The 22,693-nt window shown below is 40.2% G+C and overlaps 2 protein-coding genes across 9 annotated transcripts in view; one reads left to right on the top strand and one right to left on the bottom strand.

Annotated features, from left to right (window-relative positions):
- Positions 1-10,097, top strand: part of THEMIS2 (thymocyte selection associated family member 2) — a 25,209-nt gene extending 15,112 nt beyond the window's left edge. For 3 of the 8 annotated variants that reach the window (XM_059879554.1, XM_059879532.1, XM_059879519.1), the window contains one exon: positions 1,137-10,097. The gene's annotated coding sequence lies outside the window, so the exon portion shown is untranslated. The remainder of the gene's footprint in view (positions 1-1,136) is intronic. The other 5 variants (XM_002685688.6, XM_059879526.1, XM_059879551.1 and 2 more) reach the window with 4 other exon arrangements.
- Positions 124-22,693, bottom strand: RPA2 (replication protein A2). The gene is made up of 9 exons (NM_001045984.2): positions 22,559-22,693; positions 22,190-22,296; positions 17,465-17,566; positions 17,231-17,344; positions 9,777-9,851; positions 9,176-9,292; positions 3,419-3,526; positions 3,158-3,252; positions 124-1,028 (listed from the first exon to the last, which is right to left on the bottom strand). The coding sequence occupies exons 1-9, from the start codon at positions 22,566-22,568 to the stop codon at positions 944-946; spliced, it is 813 nt and encodes a 270-aa protein (NP_001039449.1). The 5' UTR covers positions 22,569-22,693; the 3' UTR covers positions 124-943.

Here is a 22,693-nt window from a genome sequence, read left to right as displayed (position 1 = left end):
GTCTCATTTAGAAACACTTAAAGCAGCTACAGAACTTCTATTTGCATGTTACAGCTCATTAACTTATCTAAGAATTAGGTTGAGATGATAAAGTATTAATTACTGCAGCATAAAGAAATAACATTTTTACAAGTTACTTCAATAATAGAACTATTTTATTAAACATATGAACGTACTGATTTTGTACAACACACATTTCTTTCTCTCCTCTGCCCCAGGAAGCCAGCGCTCTAGAACCCCATGTTTATAAAAACACACTTTGGCAGCTACTATGACAAGGTGAAAAAAGTGCAATTCTGAAAGTGACAACACACAACCAAAGTGGGGAACAGAAAAGGCAGAGCTGAGTGGGCCCAGGGCTGCTCATCTTCTCTCAAGAGGAAACAATTTAAGAATAGAAACTCTTGAGCATTATTTAAGCAGTACTGCCCAACTCTCTTGGTAGCATCTCTGTTTCAATTCCATTTATCTTGATGTTGTAACTAACTAATCTGTTACTTCTTTAAGAAATTCTGCCCTGGTTTATATCCTTTTCAGTGACCCATATCCCTTTGAGCTTCAAAAACACAGAAGTCGCTCAGTCGTGTCTGATTCTTTGCGACCCCATGGATGGTAGCCCACCAGGCTCCTCGGTCCATGGGATTTTCCAGGCATGAATACTGGAGTGGGTTGCCATTTCCTTCTCCGGGGGATCGTCCTGACCCAGGGATCTAACCCGGGTCTCCCACATTGTAGGCAGACACTTTACCGTCTGAGCTACCAGGGAAGTCCATGAAAAACACAGAAGAGTAGTAATAAGTTTCAAAAGGATGTCAGTTGAGATCTTTTATAGATGAAATCTACTTCCTAGAAGTCAACTTGCCAATTATATGGACAGCTGGAGACAAGAGGTTGCAAAAAAAGGTCCAACTGGAAAATATCTTGGGTACCCAATTAGATCCAGTTATTCTGCGTCTGTGGATTTAAAATGATCATCATCCACGGTGGAATAGATGTGTCCCTCGTTGCTTAGAAAATCCACAGCTAGCCTAGAAAGAAAGAAAACACCCAAATGCAGAAGATAGGAAACTCCCTTTTAGATACGGCTGAAAATGTAAACTTCCCTCATTTCCCAACTTTCTATCTTCTTGTTTTAGTCACTAGGTCGTGTCTCACTCTTTTGTGACCCCATGGACTGCAGCCCACCAGGCTCCTCTGTTCATGGGATTTCCCAGGCAAGAATACCGGAGTGGGTTGCCATGCCCTTCTCCAGGGGATGTTCCTGACCCAGGGATCAAACGTATGTCTCCTGCATTGGCAGGTTGATTCTTTACCATTGAGTCACCAATTCACAGCTGTTTGCTCAGAGAAGGCTCTTGCAGGGAGAAACATCAGTTAAATTGCAAAATTGAGGTAATCCATGGAGACAATGATTTTAGGGCTGCCTTGGATCCCTCTCCCAGATTGTATAGAGCAAAGAAAGTAGGACCTCACTTAAACACCAGTCTAAACGAGCATCTGAAACTAGGATCTAAAGCTGTTGTTTAGCTTGCACATAATGTTTCCTAGTAGAAATAGCTATTAAAAAAAAAAAAGCTCCTCATCCATCCATGGGCCCTCCAATTTCCCTCTGGGAAATAAAGTTGCAGGAGGGAAAGAAAAGGTCTTCCAGAAATGGTTTTAAGGCCTTCAGGGAGAAATATCAATAACCTCAGATATGCAGATGACACCACCCTTATGGCAGAAAGTGAAGAGGAACTAAAAAGCCTCTTGATGAAAGTGAAAGAGGAGAGTGAAAAAGTTGGCTTAAAACTCAACATTCAGAAAACTAATAAGATCATGGCATCTGGTCCCATCACTTCATGGGAAATAGATGGGGAAACAGTGTCAGACTTTACTTTTGGGGGCTCCAAAATCACTGCAGATGGTAACTGCAGCCATAAAATTAAAAGACGCTTACTCCTTGGAAGGAAAGTTATGACCAACCTAGGTAGCACATTCCAAAGCAGAGACATTACTTTGCCAACAAAGGTCCTTCTAGTCAAGGCTATGGTTTTTCCAGTGGTCATGTATGGATGTGAGAGTTAGACTGTGAAGAAGGCTGAGCGCCAAAGAATTGATGCTTTTGAACTGTGGTGTTGGAGAAGACTCTTGAGAGGCCCTTGGACTGCAAGGAGATCTAACCAGTCCATCCTAAAGGAGATCAGCCCTGGGTGTTCATTGGAAGGACTGATGCTGAAGCTGAAACTCCAATACTCTGGCCACCTGATGCGAAGAGTTGACTCATTGGAAAAGACGCTAAGGCTGGGCAAGATTGAGGGCAGGAGGAGAAGGGACGACAGAGGATGAGATGGCTGGATGGCAACACTGATTCAATGGACATGAGTTTGAGTAGACTTGGGGAGTTGGTGATGGACAGGGAGGCCTGGCGTGCTGCAATTGATGGGGTCGCAGTTAGACACAATTGAGTGACTGAACTGCACTGAACTGGGTCAGTGTCAATATCATATTTAATAATAGTAACAACTTAGAAAGCACCTACTATTGTGACCACCATTCTGGACCTCATCATAACAGTAACTTTTAAGACAGGAATTATTATCCTCATCTTATAGGACAGGAAATGGAATGAGACATGAGCATTTTTCTCTATCAAGATCTAAAATTTCAACTGATTTATAGTAATAGTGATCACAAACACAATACTCTGTTTGAACACAATACAAGTTCATTAGAATCAGGAAGCTGCTCATCTAACAGGTTATCAGGACAATGATGCTAGAAGGACTGTCTAACGGCTTTAGGTCCAGATAGCGTGTGGCACACTCTCCACATCTGGGACAGTAACACCAATGAGACTGTACACCTGAGGACCAGGAGTCAGGATCTCATTCCTCCAGACTAAATTCCGCAAGAGGTATCATGTCAATTTTCGCTCAAAATTACATACTTCACACGTAACTGGACTTACTATTTGTTGAATGAAACAATGAATGAGGGAAGTGACAGGCAGCACCATCTTTATGAGTCCTTTTTCTATTTTTCCATGACTGAACAACTTCCCTCTTATCAGTCAACAGTTGTTCTTTTTTTAAACTCACTTCTCATTAAAGGAAACCTTGGTGAGGTAAAATGGGTATAATTCTGGAACCCTAGCTCACAGAAACCAAATACTCACTTGATTGAGGCTACGGACATGTGTTGGAGTTGGTTCTTGAGATCCTGAAAGTTCAATCCTTCAGGTCTTGGGCAAGCCTTGATCAAATTCAGCACCTGAAGATTCAAATCAGAAGGATTTCAGTAACTACTATGAATCAGTTCCCCTATCAAGCGAGAATCTCTTTGTAAGAAAGAAATGAGTCAGATACTTAGCACCATTAATAAAGTAACAATTTACAGCTCTGTGTCTTGCAAAATTTGGAGCCACTCCAATGTTTACCTGGTTCTGGGCCACAGTGAGGCCATTTGCTGGTATGAAGTTATTCCCACCGAAGTTCCCAGCTTCACCCATTCCTGGATTGCTGATAGGTGCTCTCCCTGCTGAAGGCTGAATTAAGAAGTTCACAACAGTAGTAAGTTTACCAATTTAAACATAGTTCTTAACTCTTTTAAATAGCTTAATAAGTAGTTTACAAAAAACAATTTAAGCAAATTTTTTTTTGTTTTTCTGACCACAACATATGGCTTATGGGATCTTAGTTCTCCAACCAGAGACTGAATCCAGGCCATGGCAGTGAAAGTACTGAATCCTAACCACTGCATCGCCAGGTAATGTCCTAAGCAGAATTTTCCAAATAACAATTGCTTAGACTGGAAAGGATAGCTATTATCTAATGAGTATTTCATAAGATAAAGTCATTCTCTGAAATATATATATCATATCAAACAGAAAGAAAGGTACTTCCTGGCTTCCCCTTTTCTTTGCAATGTGAGAGGAACCAGAGGAAAAAGAGCACAAAGAAAATTAATGAGTTCTGCTACAGTGCTATCTATCTTTGGTACTAAATCATGCAAGCACTTACCAAGCATCAGCTAGCCATTAAGCATTACAAGGAGAGAAAAGGAGACGCAATTCTCATCACCCACTTCTTTTTTTTTAACCAAACTTCTAAAAAACAATAGACTATACTATTTTCACTTCTCCCCTATTTGGATTCTCCCCAAATATACCCCTGAAACTGTTCCCACCAAATCATCAATGCTTTTCAACCAACACAACCAGTAATCCCTTTCAGTCCCTCGTAACAAGTGACCTCTCAGAAGCAGGCACTGCTGACCACACTCCTCTCGAAAGGGACCTATCCCTGGGCTTCCTAGCACCATGTTCTCCTAGCTGTCCACTTAACTCTTGAACTCTGCCTTCTCAGTATCTCCTCTCAGTCTCCTTGTCTACCTCTCTTTCAAAAGGCTGATAGTTCCCCCAGGATTTCATCCCAGACTTCCTTCGAGACCACAAATCCTTGTCCCCAACCATCAGCTGAAGACCACCACTTAGATGTCCCATGCACTTCAAAATAAAGTTCACTACTTTCCTCCCCAAACTGGCCTACTCTGCTATGCATTCCATCTCAGTTAGTAAGCCCAAGCCCAGTCCTGCAGAAGTCAGCCATCTGTGCCTCGTCACTCATCTCCCATAGTCTGCCCACAGCCTATTAATATGATCTTCAACAGTTCCAGTCCATCCTCATCACCCCCAGTCTCCTGACTAGTGTCTCAGCTGCAAGTCTCTCCTACGTCAATCAACCCTCTTTACTGCTCCGAGTAATAATTTCTGATCACATCTCTCCTCCACCTAAACGTTTTCAGCTGGCTCCCCCTGCCTGTGAAAATAATATGAAAACTCCTGACATTCAAGACCTACCACAATTAGACATCAGAGTCTTTCTTTTTTTTTTTTTTTAATTCTTGACCACTAGCTTTTAACACAGAGACTTCTGGCCATTCACACATGCCTCTGACACTTTATTCCATGTCTGGAATGCTCCTCTTGTCATTTGCGTGGGAAACACTCTTCTTATCCTTCAAAGCCCAACTTAATTGCCACTGCCTTCAAGAAGCTGTCCCTGACACCCTCCCAGACCAGGTTAGTTGTACTGTTTCTGGTCTCACAGCACTCGCCCCATTCCCTCTCTCAGCAGCCATCTCGGTTTGTCACTTCCCTTCAGCTCTGCAGTGCCCAGTGGGCAGCAGGTGCTCAGTCAATGTTTATTGAACTGAATAAAGATGACAAAAGATCAAATATGTTAAGTACTCATTACAAGTAAAAGAGCATTGTGGAAGCTCATCAGGGGAACTCCCATCCAGGCAGGAGACGCATTCCTTCAACATTTATCCATTAAATGCCAATGCTTTGAGGTCATAAAAAAATAGACAAAAAAATCAGTCATGATCCTCTTGTTTTCAAGCTAGATGCCTTCACACTGCTTTCTGGGAAAACAGAAATCTCATGTTATAATACTGACCTGAACGCTATTTCTTCCCTGGACACCTCTGCTTATATGACCTGCTTCAGATATCCCCCCTACCTCCCATTTTACGACTAGGTTTAGGCATCATCTCCTCCAGCAGGCCTTTCTTGATGTCTGGGTCAGGATGGGCAACTCCTCTCTGTGCTTCCATGTATACTGCACTTGCCACTCATTGCTGGTTCCACTGCTTAAGTGATCTGAACCCCCCCGCCCCTGCAATGCTTGAGGCAACTCATTGAGAGAAAGGATTATTTTATTTACTCCTCAATATAATTGTCTATGCTCACAACTTCCACCTATTCTAACTTTAAACCATTTTTATCATAGAACATTTGATATACTTTATGTATCACACATAAAATATGATACATATTTTATGTTATACATACATAACATACATACATATGTTATGAAGCACAGTCATAAAATAAACACCCTAATCTTTCTATCCAATCCCATTCTTTCTAACCCATGTTCCCCCTAACCGTTACTAAAGCCACTCTTTTGAAGATCCACGTTTCCAAATTCAACAGACCCCTCTCATCATCTTACTTGACTTCTGGGCAGCACTCTCCAGTTGAACTCCATCCCTTCCTTAAAATACTTTTCAGAATATCCTATGGAATCACATTCCCCAATTTTCCTCCTGTCCAGCTGACAACTTCTTTGACTTTCTCTGGCTCCTGTGCCTCCACACTCCTAAAGGTTAGTGTCCAGAGCTCAGGTCTCTAATAACTCATTAGTTATCCCATCTCATCTGAAGTTTTAAATACCATCCACACAATGACTCCTAAAGTGCTTCTTCTAGCCCTGATCCCTCCCTCGAGTCCCAGCCTTATACAGTCAACCTTCCACTCCGGTCTCCATTTGGGTGTCTAACTGGCACGTCACATTTGTTAAATCCAAAACAGAATTCTGGATTTTATCCCCAAAACCTGCTAGCTTCATCTAGTTACTCAAGTCCCAAACCTAGGAGTTATATCTGAACCCTCCCTTTTCTTTAGATCCTGTTTCTAAACTATCAATAGGTTCTGCGGCTCTACCTTCAAAATAGGTTAGAATCCAACCTCTTCTCCCAGTTGCTGCTACCATTCCCCCAAATTACTGTTGCTATTGCTGGAGCCTCAATCTCTCTCCATACAAGAGCTCAAATGAGCTTTTGCAATGGTAAATCACACCCCATCACTCCCTAGTCAAAATCTTCTAAAAGTTTACTATCAGAAGAAAGTAATTCTTACTACAGCCTATGAAGCCCTACCTCCTCTGGGTCCCGCTTCCTTGTCTACATCCCTCTACCATCTTCCTGTCATTTGCTTCACTCCAGACAGTGTGGCTTTTTAATGTTCTCAGATATGCCAAGCTTGTTCCAATACTGTGGCTTCTCATTTTTTATTTCCTTAGCTTCAAATGTTCTTTTCTCATCTAAAATTATACCATACATTTTTCTTCATCACTGTCCTGTCCTACTATGCTTTACTGCAGAGTGTATCAGTTCAGTTCAGTTCAGCCACTCAGTTGTGTCCGACTCTTTGCGACCCCATGAACTGCAGCACGCCAGGCCTCCCTGTCCATCACCAACATCCAGAGTCCACCCAAACCCATATCCATTGTGTCGGTGATGCCATCCAATCATCTCATCCTCTGTCGTGCCCTTCTCCTCCTGTCCTCAATCTTTCCCAGCATCAGGGTCTTTTCCAATGAGTCAACTCTTCACATGAGGTGGCCAAAGTATTGGAGTTTCAGCTTAAACATCACTCCTTCCAATGAACACCCAGGGCTGATCTCCTTTAGGATTGACTGGTTTGATCTCCTTGTAGTCCAAGGGACTCTCAAGAGTCTTCTCCAACACCACAGCTCAAAAGCATCAATTCTTCGGCATTTAGCGTTCTTCATAGTCCAACTTTCGCATCCATACATGATTACTGGAAAAACCACAGCCTTGACTAGACGGACCTTTGTTGGCAAAGTAATGTCCCTGCGTTTTAATATGCTGTCTAGGTTGGCCATAACTTTCCAAGGAGCAAGCGTCTTTTAATGTCATGGCTGCAATCGCCATCTGCAGTGATTTTGGAGCCCAGAAAAATAAAGTCAGCCACTGTTTCCACATCTATCTGCCATGAAGTGATGGGACTGGATGCCATGATCTTAGTTTTCTGAATGTTGAGCTTAAGCCAACTTTTTCACTCTCCACTTTCACTTTCATCAAGAGGCTTTTGAGTTCCTCTTCACTTTCTGCCATAAGGGTGGTGTCATCTGCATATCTGAGGTTATTGATATTTCTCCTGGCAATCTTGATTTCAGCTTGTGCTTCCTCCAGTCCAGCGTTTCTCATGATGTACTCTGCATATAAGTCAAATAAGCAGGATGACAATATACAGCCTTGACGTACTCCTTTTCCTATCTGGAACCAGTCTGTTGTTCCATGTCCAGTTCTAACTGTTGCTTCCTGACCTGCATAGGGGTTTCTCAAGAGGCAAGTCAGGTGGTCTGGTATTCCCATCTCTTTCAGAATTTTCCACAGTTTATTGTGATGCACACAGTCAAAGGCTTTGGCATAGTCAATAAAGCAGAAATAGATGTTTTTCTGGAACTCTCTTGCTTTTTTTGATGATGCAGAGGATGTTGGCAATTTGATCTCTGGTTCCTCTGCCTTTTCTAAAACCAGCTTGAACATCAGGAAGTTCACGGTTCACATATTGCTGAAGCCTGGCTTGGACAATTTTGAGTATTACTTTACTAGCATGTGAGATGTGTGCAATTGCGCGGTAGTTTGAGTATTCTTTGACATTGCCTTTCTTTGGGATTGGAATGAAAACTGCCCTTTTCCAGTCCTGTGGCCACTGTTGAGTTTTCCAGATTTGCTGGCATATTGAGTGCAGCACTTTCACAGCGTCATCTTTTAGGATTTGAAACAGCTCAACTGGAATTCTATCACCTCCACTAGAGTATCTATAACAATATTTATTTTCTTGTTTATGATTCATCTTTCTCAAGAATGTAAGTTTGAGTGCAGATACTTTATCCATCTTGTTCACTGCTGTATTCCTAGGACCTTGAATAATGATTTGCATACGCTATGCTCAATAAATTGAATGAATTTCTCTTTGTATCCTCAGTGCTTAGCAAAGTGCTTGGCAAAGAACAGGATGCAAAAGCAAATCAGTTTTCCAGTCCCTCCTACTGTAACCAGTCCTCCACCTTGCTACCAGAATCATCTAAGGGCATTCTAATACTCAGATCAACAAACCTTTTGTGTGGTCCTAGATGGACTTGTCAAACTAAATTCATTAGAATTCATACAGAAAAAGATGTTGAGAAACAAGAAGCACATGAAACAAGAAGTATAATCTCAGGACAAAATAATGGTGAATAAATTTTCTCATTTAGCCAATAGCTTGAAAGGGAAGCAGCAAAATGCTGTCTTAGTTGGGATTTTTCTCTGAATACGGACTGAAAATCCTGAAGTAAAGCTCAGCCTATAATAATGAGTCTACACTTGAAGTCTGTCTGGGCCTCAGCCATTCAAGACAGTGGAGAGGTACTATGAGAGGAATATGAGTGTTTCATCTGGAATAAAGTAACATGACAAAGCTCACGGAGAAGACTTTTTGAGGATTGAATGATGCCTGTCTTCTGGCTCGATCTGCAAAATGTTTAGGAAATCAAAGCCTGAGCACAGGAGTTCCTCCAGGAAAGAGAAAAAAAACGAAGAGAGTGAAACTGCTCACCTGGCTGTTCGACTTGCTCAGCATCATGTGTGCATTGACTACTTCCAGAATGTGTGTGGTAAACTCATTCATATCCTCCAGGGGAATGATCTTAAAGGCTACCAGGCTTTTCTTGTTCTATTAAAATAAACAGAAAAATGTGAACAAAGGATAAGTACATTCAAGTCAACTGGCTCTTTTCTTGGTTAGAGTATTTTATTAAACGAGGAAAATGTGCTATATATTGAAAAATTTCAACTCAAAATTAATTCAAATATAGTCAATGAAATATAGTCAAAAAACAAAACTAGCTCCGAGATGTTCAATGATTTTCCCAAGGTTAAACAGTCTAGTCTCTAAATCCAGTGTTTGCCCTTCCACATCTAATTAATGCCATAGCTGGCAACTGTAGGCTGAGATCTTGTTCTTTCTCTACTTCCTATTTTAAACTGAAAAAACTCATTATTTCCTTTTGAAGAAGAAAATAACAAAATAACTTCAATATAATTCCCATTAAACATAGAGACTTAGTTAAGTCTTAAGTATCCCAAATGTAGGCATGACTCCAGAAACTGCTTCATGCAAATACATTTTAACTGTTCTTGTTTTTTTCTGACTTTACCTGGAAAGATCTCAGATGACCAGCCACTTTCACATATGTTTCTGGAGGGACCACAGTGTTTTCACTGCTGGCATCCTAACAGAAAAAATACAAACACACACTTAGGTTTTAGTGATGTTGGTGAAAGCCTCTTTAAAATTTCTAATTTATGTAGAGAAAGTTACAAAGTAAGAGCTAAAGGATCCTAATGTAGCACTAACTAGTTTTCCCTGCCTTTTATAATTTAATATTTTAAAAAATAAAATCAGGAATTAAGATAATCTCTCTAAAAGTAAGTTCCAGTTCTAAGTTCTACATCACGCATAAAAAAAAAAAAAACAACACACAACAAACCAGCAAACAATTATGGCACTTTCATGCAGTGCTCTTAGGCACACAACTTTCTGGTAGACATACTTCTCAATACAGCAACTCTACTTTTAGAAATTTAAGAAAATTACTGAGAACATGTAATCAAGATTTAGCTTAAAAAAAAGATTTAGCTTTAAGAGTAGTCATCTCAGCATAGTTTTGAATACTACTAAAACATTTAAAGCAACCTAAATATTCAACAAAAAGTATACATTCATATAATGGGATACTTTACACTACTACAAAGGATAAATGGAGAATTCTATTTACTGTCTGTGAATATCATTTGTGACTCATGGAAAAAAGCTTATTTCCCATGAGGGGAAACATACATGTCAAAATATTAACAAAAGTTAACTGGGATAATTATAAATGATTTTAATATTTCTTTGTGGGTTTTCTAGACTATGTACCTATTATTTATAAGAAAAACGTATAAGCTGACTCAAAATTATTTTCTGCTTATAGAACGCATGTGTGTCTGCTAAACTACTTCAACTGTGTCCAATTCCTTGTGACCCTATGGACTATGCCCACCAGGCTTGTCTGTCCACAGGATCCTCCAGGCAAGAATACTGGAGTGGGTTGCCATGCCCTCCTGAGGGGATCTTCCCCACCCAGGGATCAAACCTACGTCTCTTATGTCTCCTGGAGAAGGCAATGGCAACCCACTCCAGTACTCTTGCCTGGAAAATCCCATGGACGGAGGAGCCTGGTAGGTTACAGTCCATGGGGTCGCGAAGAATTGGACATGACTGAGCGACTTCACTTTCACTTTTCACTTTCATGCACTGGAGAAGGAAATGGCAACCCACTCGTGTTCTTGCCTGGAAAGTCCCAGAGACAGCAGAGCCTGGTGGGCTGCCGTGTACGGGGTCGTACAGAGTTAGACACAACTGAGGCGACTTAGCAGCAGCAGGCGAGTTCTTTACTGCTAGCGCCATCTGGGAGGCCCACTTAGAGAATGTTGCTAGAATAACAACAATAAAAAGCTAGAATAGAAAATCTGGATGTTTAAAAATAAAAAGCATTCCAACTCCCATCACCTGGAGGTTATCAACTATTTGCATTTCATTCTATTACTTTATATACCTGAATCTATACCACAGATAAAACTCTGTATTCCCACAAAGAACATTTTTTTTTTTCCTTTTTTTTTTTTCAAGAGTCTTCTCCAACACCACAGTTCAAAAGCATCAATTCTTCGGCCCTCAGCCTTCTTCACAGTCCAACTCTCACATCCATACATGATCACAGGAAGAACCATAGCCTTGACTAGATGAACCTTTGTTGGCAAAGTAATGTCTCTGCTTTTGAATATGCTATCTAGGTTGGTCATAACTTTCCTTCCAAGGAGCAAGCGTCCTTCAATTTCATGGCTGCAGTCACCATCTGCAGTGATTTTGGAGCCCAGAAAAATAGAGTCTGACACTGTTTCCACTGTTTCCCCATGTACCATATAAATTGATATACACACACACACATATATATATATTGCCAATTTTACAAAAATATATGGCTATATGATCCCATTGCTAGGGCCTTTCAAAAGCCTGGAGGAGTGAGTGCAAGAGGAGTCAGTGGATCTCAGAGCTTCATTTGCTTTACAGTAGATCCACCTCTGCTTTGATACTGAGACAGAGGCCAGGGTTGATTGTGGGAATCACAGGGCTGAGATTTTTCCCCTGAGAGTGCTGAGTGTTTTGAAAGTATTGGATCTGTGCAGGACCTAAGCTGATATTTCCCAGTTAGTTATCCTCATTGTCTCCTATCCCCAGTTATCCTCATTGTTTCCTATCCCCTGAAACAATAGGGTTAATCTTTCAAGAAGTGGGGAGAAAAGTTCTAAGATGAGTGCATATCTTGAGAAAGCACTGAGAAACAGAAGCTCTTCCCTGGAGCCCATCTAAAGAGAGCACAAACAAAGCTGGATTGTCAGCAGAGAATCCAGCAGAGAGTATGGCTGACTGAGTTATGTTGGAAGCTGAGCAGGCAGGAGGCGTTAGCAAAGATATGAGGGAACTCTGCTGGGGGGTGGAGGGGTAGGATGGGGCAGTGAAGGTGCCTGTCTGTGTGATTGACTTCAAGAGGCAGGAGATAACTGGAGACTTCCCAGAACCCTCAATATGTGAACATCCAAGAGTATAGACTCCACCCAGTAGAATGTGGACACAAAGACAGTAGAGAATGATAAAATCCCCTTCTGATATGGTTGCTGCTCTGTTGGCCAGGTTCACTCACACTAGCTAAGTGACATTTTGGATCACCCAAGCTTCCAGAGAGAGATAGACACAAGTAAGCCTCATCCAAAGACATCTGCATCACAGGGATTCTGGGTTATGAAGGACTAGTCAAACAAACCCTCCCATCACTTCCTGGCAAAGAAAGGGAAAACATGGAAGAGTGGCAGATTTTATTTTCTTGGGCGCCAAAATCACTATGGATGGTGACTGCAGCCACAAAATTAAAAGACAAAGAACATTTTAAAACCACTTGGAAAAAGTGAAGCTGGATCTATACTTCTTTCCTTTTACCAAAATTTATAAAAAGGCTTAATCATATATAGAAATATGAAAAGAAACCATAGAAATTATAAAAGGAAACACCAACAATTAAAAAACAATAATCTGAAACAAGGAAAAGCTTTTTAAAGTCAATAGACAAACTAGAGAAATAATATGATAAGAGATTACTACTTTTCAGGTTCTTACAAACAAAAATAAACACTCCTAGGGAATCAAAGCACTTAGACAACTAAAAACTCTTCCCACAAATTAACATTTTGTTGTTGTTCAGACGTGTCCAACTCTTGGCGACCCCACGGACTGCAGCACACCAGGACTCCCTATCCTTCACTATTTCTCACAGTTTGCTCAAACTAATGTCCATTGAGTTGGTGATGCCATCCAACCATCTTATCCTCTGTCGTCTCCTTCTCCTCCTGCCTCAATCTTTCCCAGCATCAGGGTCTTTTCTACTGAGTTGGCTCTTCCCATCAGGTAGCCAAAATACTGGAGTTTCAATTTTAGCATCAGTCTTTCCAATGATTATTCAGGGTTGATATCCTTTAGGATCAACTGGTTTGATCTCCTTGCCATCCAAGAGACTCTCAAGAGTCTTCCCCAACACAGTTCAAAAGCATCAATTCTTTGACACTCAGCTTTGTTTATGGTCCAACTCGCACATCCATACATGACTACTGGAAAAAACAGCCTTGACTAGACGGACCTTTGCCAGCAAAAGTAATGTCTCTGTTTTTTAATTCGCTGTCTACATTTGTCATAGACTCATTTGTCAGAGTCTTTTAATTTCAAGGCTGCAGTCACCATCTGCAGTGATTTTGCAGCCCAAGAAAATAAAAGTCTCTCATGTGTCCACTGTTTCCCCATCTATTTGCCATGAAGTGATGAGACCAGATGCCATGGTCTTAAGTTTTCTGAATGTTGAGTTTTAAGCCAGCTTTTTCACTCTCCTCTTTCACCTTCATCAAGAGGCTCTTTAGTTCTTCTTCTTCGCTTTCTGCCATAGGTGTGGTGTCATCTGCATATATAAGGTTATTGATATTTCTCCCAGCAATCTTGATTCCACCTTGTGCTTCATCCCACTCAGCATTTCTCATGATGTACTTGGCATATAAACACACAGGGTGACAGTATACAGCCTTGACATACTCCTTTCCCAATTTGGAACCAGTCCTCTGCTCCATGTCCGGTTCTAACTGTTGCTTCTTGACCTGCATACAGGTTATGCAGGAGGCAGGTAAGGTGGTCTGGTATTCCCACCTCTCTAAGAATTTTCCAGTTTGTTGTGATCCACACAGTCAGAGACTTTAGCACAGTCAATGAAACATAAGTAGATGTTTTTCTGTAATTCTCTTGTTTTTTCTATGATCCAATGGATGTTGGCAATTTGGTATCTGGTTCCTCTGCCTTTTCTAAAACCAGCTTGAACACCTGGGAGTTTTCAGTTCACGTACTCTTGAAGCCAAGCTTGAAGAATGTTGAGCATTACTTTGCTAGCGTGTGAGATGAATGCAACTGTGCAGTAGTTTGAGTTCAATTTGGCATTGTCCTTCTTTGGGACTGGAATGAAAACTGACCTTTTCCAGTTCTGTGGCTGAGTTTTCCAAATTTGCTGGCACATGAGTGCAGCACTTTCACAGCATCGTCTTTTAGGATTTGAAACAGCTCAGCTGGAATTCCATCACCTCCACAAGCTTTGTTAGTAGGGATGCTTCTTAAGGCCCACTTGACTTTGCATTCCAGGATGTCTGGCTCTAGGTGGGTGATCGTATTATTGTGGTTATCTGGGTCATTAGGATCTTTTTTGTGTAGTTCTTCTGTGTATTCTTGCCATCTCTGATTAATATCTTCTGCTTCTGTTAGGTCCATACTGTTTCCTTCCTTTATTGTGCCCATCTTTGCATCTCTATTTGCCCATCTTGGTATCTCTAATTTTCTTGAAGAGATCTCTAATCTTTCCCATTCTGTTGTTTTCCTTTATTTCTTTGTATTGTTCACTTAGAAAGGCTTTCTAATCTCTCCTTGCTATTCTTTGGAACTCTGCATTCAGATGGGTATCTTTCCTTTTCTCCTTTGCCTTTTGAATCTCTTTTCTCAGCTATTCTTACAAATAGCCTCCCCAGATAACCATTTTACCTTTTGCATTTCTTCTTCTTGGGGATGGTTTTGATCATCGCCTCCTGTACGATGTCATGAACCTCCATCCAGAGATTTTCAGGCACTCTATCACATCTAATCCCTTGAATCTATTTGTCACTTCCACTGTATAATCATAACGGATTTGATTTAGATCATACCTGAATGGCCTAATGGTTTTCTCTACTTTCTTCAATTTAAGTCTCAATACGGCAGTAAGGAGTTCGTGATCTGAGCCACTGTCAGCTCCCAGTCTTGTTTAAATATAGTTAAAAAAAAATTCAATCTCACTAGAACCAAATTACATATAAAAAAATAACATTCTCAATGACAAGATTGTATTTTTTAAACTATCATCCAAAAACTTAAAGACTCATAAAAACTACTGTTAGGGTGTGGGGAACTAACTGGACATTCTCATGCACTAATTAAATAAAAAAAATGTAAAATCGTGAGTGGAAGAACAACCAAAAAAGAAAGTATTTTAAAATGTATATTTCCTCCAGAAAGTGTAGTTTAATTCATCTTAAAGAGATTATCTCATAATCATGAAGAGATGTACACACAGACACTCACTGGGGCATATTCTGTAATAACAAATGATGGAAATAAGCCAAATGTTCCCTGATTGGGTCTAGAAGCAAGGGATGATGTATCCTTATAATACAACAGGTGGTCACAAGAAATGGGAGAGTTCTGAGTGAAAAGGGCAGATTATGAAGCAGTTGCATATCATATTATCCTTTATGTAAAACTGTAGGCATCCTTCTCATTAAATGTACAAATATGCAGAGAGAAATGTCTAAAAGGGTATTTATCAAAATGTACTGTAACAGTAATCATCTTGGAGATGTGGGATTTCAGGTAATCTTTAAACGCTCACTTATTATAAAAGCAAGCACCATACATTTTGCATGAGTATGTAGTATTAGGCATCTCTAGTAATTACCTCCCCACTTGATGGCAGGGACTGTGTGGTTACATTCTTTGTCTACCTGGAATCAAGCAGTCTAGTTCAGAATTCCAATTATAACTGTTCCAATTGGCATTCCAATTATAACTGTTCAATAAATTCTCCTATATTTTTCTGAGGTGCAAAAAATAAAGAACACATAACTATCAAGTTAACTCTTCACAGATGACTGTGGGTTTTGAAATGAAAATAGCATACAAAGTATTATCCAAATTTTCTAAAATGAATGCACTTTAAAAACATTAAAAAATGAAGAAGCTGGGAATTTCCTGGAGGTCCAGTGGTTAGGACTCCATGCTTCTACAGGAGGCACAGCTTGATTTCTGGTCAGGGAACTAAGATCCCAAAAGCTGCACAGTGCAGAAAATACAAAAACCAAGACACCTTCTGCCCAACTAAAAAATAAAAGGGAACAAGCATATATTTTCTTTCGGTCTATTTTCTCCATGTTTATACATATACTCATATACATGGTGCTTTGCAAAAATGGGGCCACATCACGCATACTATCTTTAACAACCTCTTTTCCTCACAACATTTATGGTAAACACTTCTTTGTGACAATACATACATCTCTTCATCATTTGCAGTGTTTTATACCATGGTTTAATTAATAATATCCTATTGCTAACATTGAGATTCCTTTTAGTTTTCCATTATGATAAATAATGCGATGATCAACAATCTTACAACTGAATCTTTGCACACATCTTTATCTTCTTAATGTAAATTTCCAGCAGTGGACTGCTAGATCAACATTTCTGTGATGGGTGATCTTGATCATCGGCTTTTGAGAAAGGTTATACTCATAACATCAAGGTACGATGGTATCCACTTTCCCAGACAAACACTGACAAACCATTCCCCAAATTAAGTGCCTCCTGCTCTCAACAGAAGTAGATGTTGCTATTCTTTGTTTTTTTCCTTTGTCAATTTAATAAGTTAAAAATGGTATCTTAATGTTTAGTAAACCTGCTTTTCTAATTGTTGCAATTTGTATTTCACCTATTATGAATTACTTGTGCATTTCTTTCCTTGTTTTCCTAAGGTGCAGTGCTTTTTCCTTTGTAAGAACTTTAATTAAAAATTTAAAATGTTTGTAATATGTTGTAAAATATGTCCCCACTCACTTGAATAATATTTACTCAGGGCCCACTATGTAACTGGCATTATTCTAGGTGCTGGGGATACGATGCCAACATAAAAAAATCTTTGTACTCACAAAGTTTATATTCTAGTATGTCCTGTCACTTGCCCTTTAACTTTGTTTATAGTATTTGGGGAAGTTTCAAAGATTCTAAATTTTTATGAAATAAAATGTACTGGCCTTTCATGTTAGGGTTTCTGTGTTTGACGTCTTGCTTATATTTTATTTTTATAATAAGACCCACCTTTAAAAAGTAAAACTAAACAAGTTCGACATCTCCAAAGTCCCAAAGTAACCCCACCCGGATTCCAAAACAACTACTTACATCTGTGTCAACCCACTGGCGAACATCCATGGGTGCAGCTGTCATGTCATCTATCTTGTAAACAATGTTGGTTGCAGCCTTCTCTGCATTTCTGATAATCCCCACAATAGTGACCTAGACCAGAAGGGAAAAAAGTTTAGTTTTCTTGGAAACCAAAGTAACATTTATATATTTTTAAATGATGTTAGTTTTATTTCATTCTTCATGTTAAGTGACTCTTGCACTCTTCCATACCTGTGAAATCTCAACATTTCCAATTCTGAATACTTCATCAACCAGAGTAGCCGAAAGCAGCTGAGATATGGTACAGGGTACAATGTGCTGAGCTCGAGCTCTCTGAAAAAAAAGTATGCATAAATTCAATCAAGAAAATAATTAACCACTGTTCATTTAGCACCTGCTATGTGTCAAGCGCTATACATATAACACTGAATCTTCAATATGATCCTATCTCTACTTCATACAGGTAAAAACCAAGATTATATAGTTAACAAATGCCATACTTTAGACTTCAAACCCAGGTTTGTCTGACTCCAAAGTTCCTGATGAATGGATAAGTCTGTGCTGCACTAGGGATCACCAAAATGAGTAGGCCAGATTGTGGACAGTGTAAGGACCTGCTTCTGGAATAGACTTTTAAGAAGAAACTCCAGCTTTAGGATGAAGGCAAGCTGGAGCTGGGTTTTCATCACTGATGAGATGGGTATTGGAAGGGGTCTGAGAAATGGTCAGCAGAGAAAGAACTCTGGAGTTGTTCTAAGTCTCATGATAAATAACAAAAATTTAGACATATAGCTTTAGGACAGATGTTCTGACAATCAAACACGAGTATGGGGAAAATGGGATAAAGGCTTGGTCACACTGGACATCCTAAAGGAAAGGGACAAGAGGCAATGGGCAGAAGAGGACAGACACCCAACTCACATCCGGAAGCAACCTAACAACAGTGTAAACTCTTATTTTGCCTACCACTGGTCAGAGGACATAAAGATGAGTATAATGGAATAGGATTTGCCCTCAACATACTCCTAACTTAGGGGAGGTACAAATGTAAGCAACAATCTTGATCTTTGTACACTACAGAATGAGAAACTCTATGTGGAATCTCAGAAAAATTTATTGGAAATTTCAAGAAGAGGGAGCATTTAAGCTGGACCTTGAAGCACAAAAATTTTGATGGTGAAAAAACAGTGGGTAAGGAACACTCATTATAGACTGAGAGCAAATATGCACTTTCATAGACTCTTAGGAAGAACTATGTACAAGACAGAAAAAGCATGGCGCATTAAAGATGAGGGTTCTTCCTGTTGGAAATCAGTAAGGTGTAAACCAGTAACTGTTCTATATGTAAAACTGATTTAGAAGTCAAAGCTTATCTCTGAAGATACATGATACTAGCAACATTTCACCTTACTGAAGCATAATTTTGAATGGTGAGTACTGCCAGGATAGGAGAAAGTAAGCCCAGCCAACTACCAGCACATATGTCACACAAGGTGGCAGCCAAGCTTGAGGGTAAAGATTATAGCTCCACCACTCAGTACTGTGCCCTTGATCACATTTCTCTACTCATCTGTTTACCTCTGTTTCCTCATCTATAAAACAAGGAATGATAAAATCACTAAAAATCATTATGAGAAGTAATTATATGGTGAAGTACATAGACTATCTGGCACACTATAAACACTCAAGAAATATTAGCAATTATTAGGCCAGCTATTATTCCTCACTCTTTCTATCTGCAATAGCTTTTAATAAGGATGTAAAGGAACCAACTATGTTTTCCAATTTTATGGTATTGGTAAATGAACTTATATGCTATATTAGTGCTTATACATTTAAAATCTGTTGAGGTTCTGTTTTCATCTATCACACTTGAGATTTTCACTGTATCTTCAGCATAAGAAAACTAAGAGCCACTATGGTAAGAGCAGCAAGAACATGGCTTTGGAGCCAGACAGTCCTATAAACCTGTGTTCAAACCTCTGCTCCACAGCCCTCGACACACTGCCACCTATTCTGTAAAATGAGGATATCAACCTGTGGAGCTGTTAACAAAACATATACTGTATATAAAACTGCTAATATCAATCTCTATATATAGTCATATGCATTCAATAAAAATTATTATTCCTCAGGTAAAAATGTTATATATGGGTAATTACTGAGGTGTTGGTAATACTTTCTGGAGAAGGCAATGGCACCCCACTCCAGTACTCTTGCCTGGAAAATCCCATGGACGGAGGAGCCTGGAAGGCTGCAGTCCCTGGGGTCACTAAGAGTCGGACACAACTGAGCGATTTCACTTTCACTTTACACTTTCATGCATTGGAGAAGGAAATGGCAACCCACTCCAGTGTTCTTGCCTGGAGAATCCCAAGGATGGGGGAGCCTGGTGGGCTGCCGTCTATGGGTCACACCGAGTTGGACATGACTGAAGTGACTTAGCAGCAGCAGCAGTAAACCTTCAAATTCACCTCAAATCATAGAGGATTCTTGTGTTTTGTTAGTCAGTCAGTCAGTCAGTCGTGTCCGACTCTGCGACCCCACAGACTGTAGCCCACCAGACTTCTCAGTCCATGGAATTCTCCAGGCAAGAATACTGGAGTGGGTAGTCATTCTTTCCTCCGGGGGATCTTCCCAACCCTGGTCCCCTGCATTGCAGGCAGATTTTTCACCATCTGAACCACCTGGGAAGCCCTCTTGTGTTTTAACGAACACCTATTATGTGCCAGGAACGATCACAAATAGTTCCTGGTTTGTTCCAAAGAGTCTCAGAGAGAGTGCAAGCACAAGCATGTTTAATTTTGGAAAAAAAAAAAAAAAATTTATTTTTTAGTTGACTATGAATCTGTAAAAAAAATCCAAAAAACAAAAATACCCCACCATTTTAAAAGGCAAAACATGATCAATTTTGGAAATTTCACATGAATTGATCAAACATAACAGGTTTATAATCAATAGGAAATGTTTTAGATAGAATGTTAACTTAATTTACTATGGAAAAGGCACTGGATTTAAACATAAAAGACCTGGGTTTGAGACTCCAGGCTACAACCATCACTTCTCTGAGAAGTGGTCTTAATATACAGCCCCAGTCAGGTGGAGATTCTGAGATAAAAATTCTAACAGCTGGAAATGAAGAAAAATATTAAGCTTAAGAAGAAAAGATGAGAACTAATGGTCTATCTTTTATTTTTTCCTTTACAGCCTCAAAGAAGACAAATTTAGAGGACTTGGAATTCCCTCTGGTCTTCGTAGGAAAAAGAAAGATATAATAGACAGAAGTTGCTCACCAGATTTTGGATTTGTGCAGCATCATATGTGCACTGTCTTACTAGCTATGCGAGTTCAGGTGTCCCTGAATCACCTTGAGCCTATGTTGTACAATGGAGTAAATAATAAGTCTCTTACAGGATTATATAATCATATGAAAAATATAAAGCAATGCCCAAATGTATGGGAATTATCAATGAATTCTTTCCTACTGATATACACCTGTGAATCAACAGCTCAGGTAAAACCTTATCAAACCTGGACAAAAAATATAGAACCGACTAATATTGAATCTTAACACCAAATTCTGTATTTTTAAAAAGATGAAATCAACAGCAGCTATTAAATGCAAACTTATTTCTGAAAGAGTGAATAATAAGCATTTGGGTAGGTTTTTACAGATCACTTTCCTATACATTATTTTATTTATCAAGTCTCAGAACCACTCTGTGACATGAATAGTACTAGTACTATTATCTGATGAGAAAAATCAAGGGTCACCAAAACTAAGGATGTAAGTTGCTTCACTAAATTCACACCAACAGTTAAAAGGCAAAGTTGATTCTGGACACTGTGTATTCTGACTCCAAAACTCAAGTTGTTTTCAGTAATACTCTGTGGGACCATTTATTGAAAGCAATTCTGGGATAGGCGTAATTACATTATTATAGTATTAAGTCTCACACCAACTTCGTAAAGTATGTATTATTAATCCCATTTAGCAGGTGCAAAACGGACTCCCAATTTTAAGAAATTTGTCCTATGATACTCTACAAGGAGTGGCAGAGCAACAGTTCAACACGTAATATATCCACTAGACTTCAAAGACCAAACTCTTTCCACTGCATTAGAGCACCTCATTCGTCCAACTCTTTGAAACCCCATGGACTATAGTCCATGAACTATACAGTCCATAGAATTCTCCAGGCCAGAATACTGGAGTGGGTAGCCTTTCCCTTCTCCAGGGGATCTTCCCAACCCAGAGATCGAACCCAGGTCTCCCACATGGCAGGCGGATTCTTTACCAGCTGACCCACCAGGGAAACCCAAGAACACTGGAGTAGGTAGCCTATCCCTTCTCTAGCGGATCTTCCGGACCCAGGAATCAAACCGGGTCTCCTGCATTGCAGGCAGATTCTTTACCAACTGAGCTATCAGGGAAGCACCTCATTGCGGCTTCCCTAGAGGCTCAGCTGGTAAAGAATCTGCCTGCAATGTGGAGACTTGGGTTCGATTCCTGGGTTGGGAAGGTCCCCTGGAGAAGGGAAAGGTTACCCACTCTAGTATTCTGGCCTAGAGAATTCCAAGGACTGTATACTCCATGGAGTCGCAAGAAGTCGGACACGACTGATCAACTTTCACTTTTCAGGGCACCTCATTAAATTTCATTGAAAACTGACTTTCAGTACATGAAGAATGCAAACTAGGCTAAACAAACAAGTTTTTTCCCACAAGACTGACTCATGAGTTCTACTGGTAAATTTCAAAATAAAGCCAAATTAACAGTGGATGCAAAATTAGAGAAAACATCACTTTTCAATACTAACAGCATTCAATTATAAAATTCGATAATAACTGACAATTACAGCTCAGGTTTAACACTCTTCTCATAAATTTTCTCTCACAGATGAGTTAAGAACTTCAGAAAAGGATAACATAAACCGAAGTACGCTTTCGACCTACGGATTTCTTTTCGGCCTGGGAAGCTGTCGGAGATCCAAAGCCCCCAGGGGACTGTGTGTAGCCGCCGGCTCCCCCGAAAGAGGAGGTGCTATAGCTTTCAAATCCACCTGGTTTTAAACAACAACAGTATAAACATCTGTGCTGCCCTCCAAGCCTCTGAACAACCCACCGGACCCCCACCCTAGACTTCGCTCTAACCACTCGCAGCGTCTTCCTAACCGTCCCCCGCCCCATCCCACCACCCCCGGCCCACACGCCCCCTCAGCCAGTCCCCTGCTCCTCCCAGACCCTCGCCGCCACAGGCCTCGCCCACCCCGCTCCTTGCTAAATCTTTCCTGCGATTCTCATCACGCGCCCCACTCATCATACTATTCCACATCTTCGACACGATTCCCTCAGGAGAGAGTTCCAGAAGGTTCTCGCTGGAGGGTTCGCCGAACCGCTTCAAGACCCCTGCCGCTCCCGCTGCGCAGTATCTACTTTTCGCTGGCGCCACAAACTCCT

This window comes from Bos taurus, chromosome 2 (assembly GCF_002263795.3).
Source record: "Bos taurus isolate L1 Dominette 01449 registration number 42190680 breed Hereford chromosome 2, ARS-UCD2.0, whole genome shotgun sequence".
NCBI classification, from domain to species: Eukaryota; Metazoa; Chordata; class Mammalia; order Artiodactyla; family Bovidae; genus Bos; species Bos taurus.
Note: the sequence above shows the minus strand (reverse complement) of the source record. Positions and strands in the feature narration are given on the sequence as shown.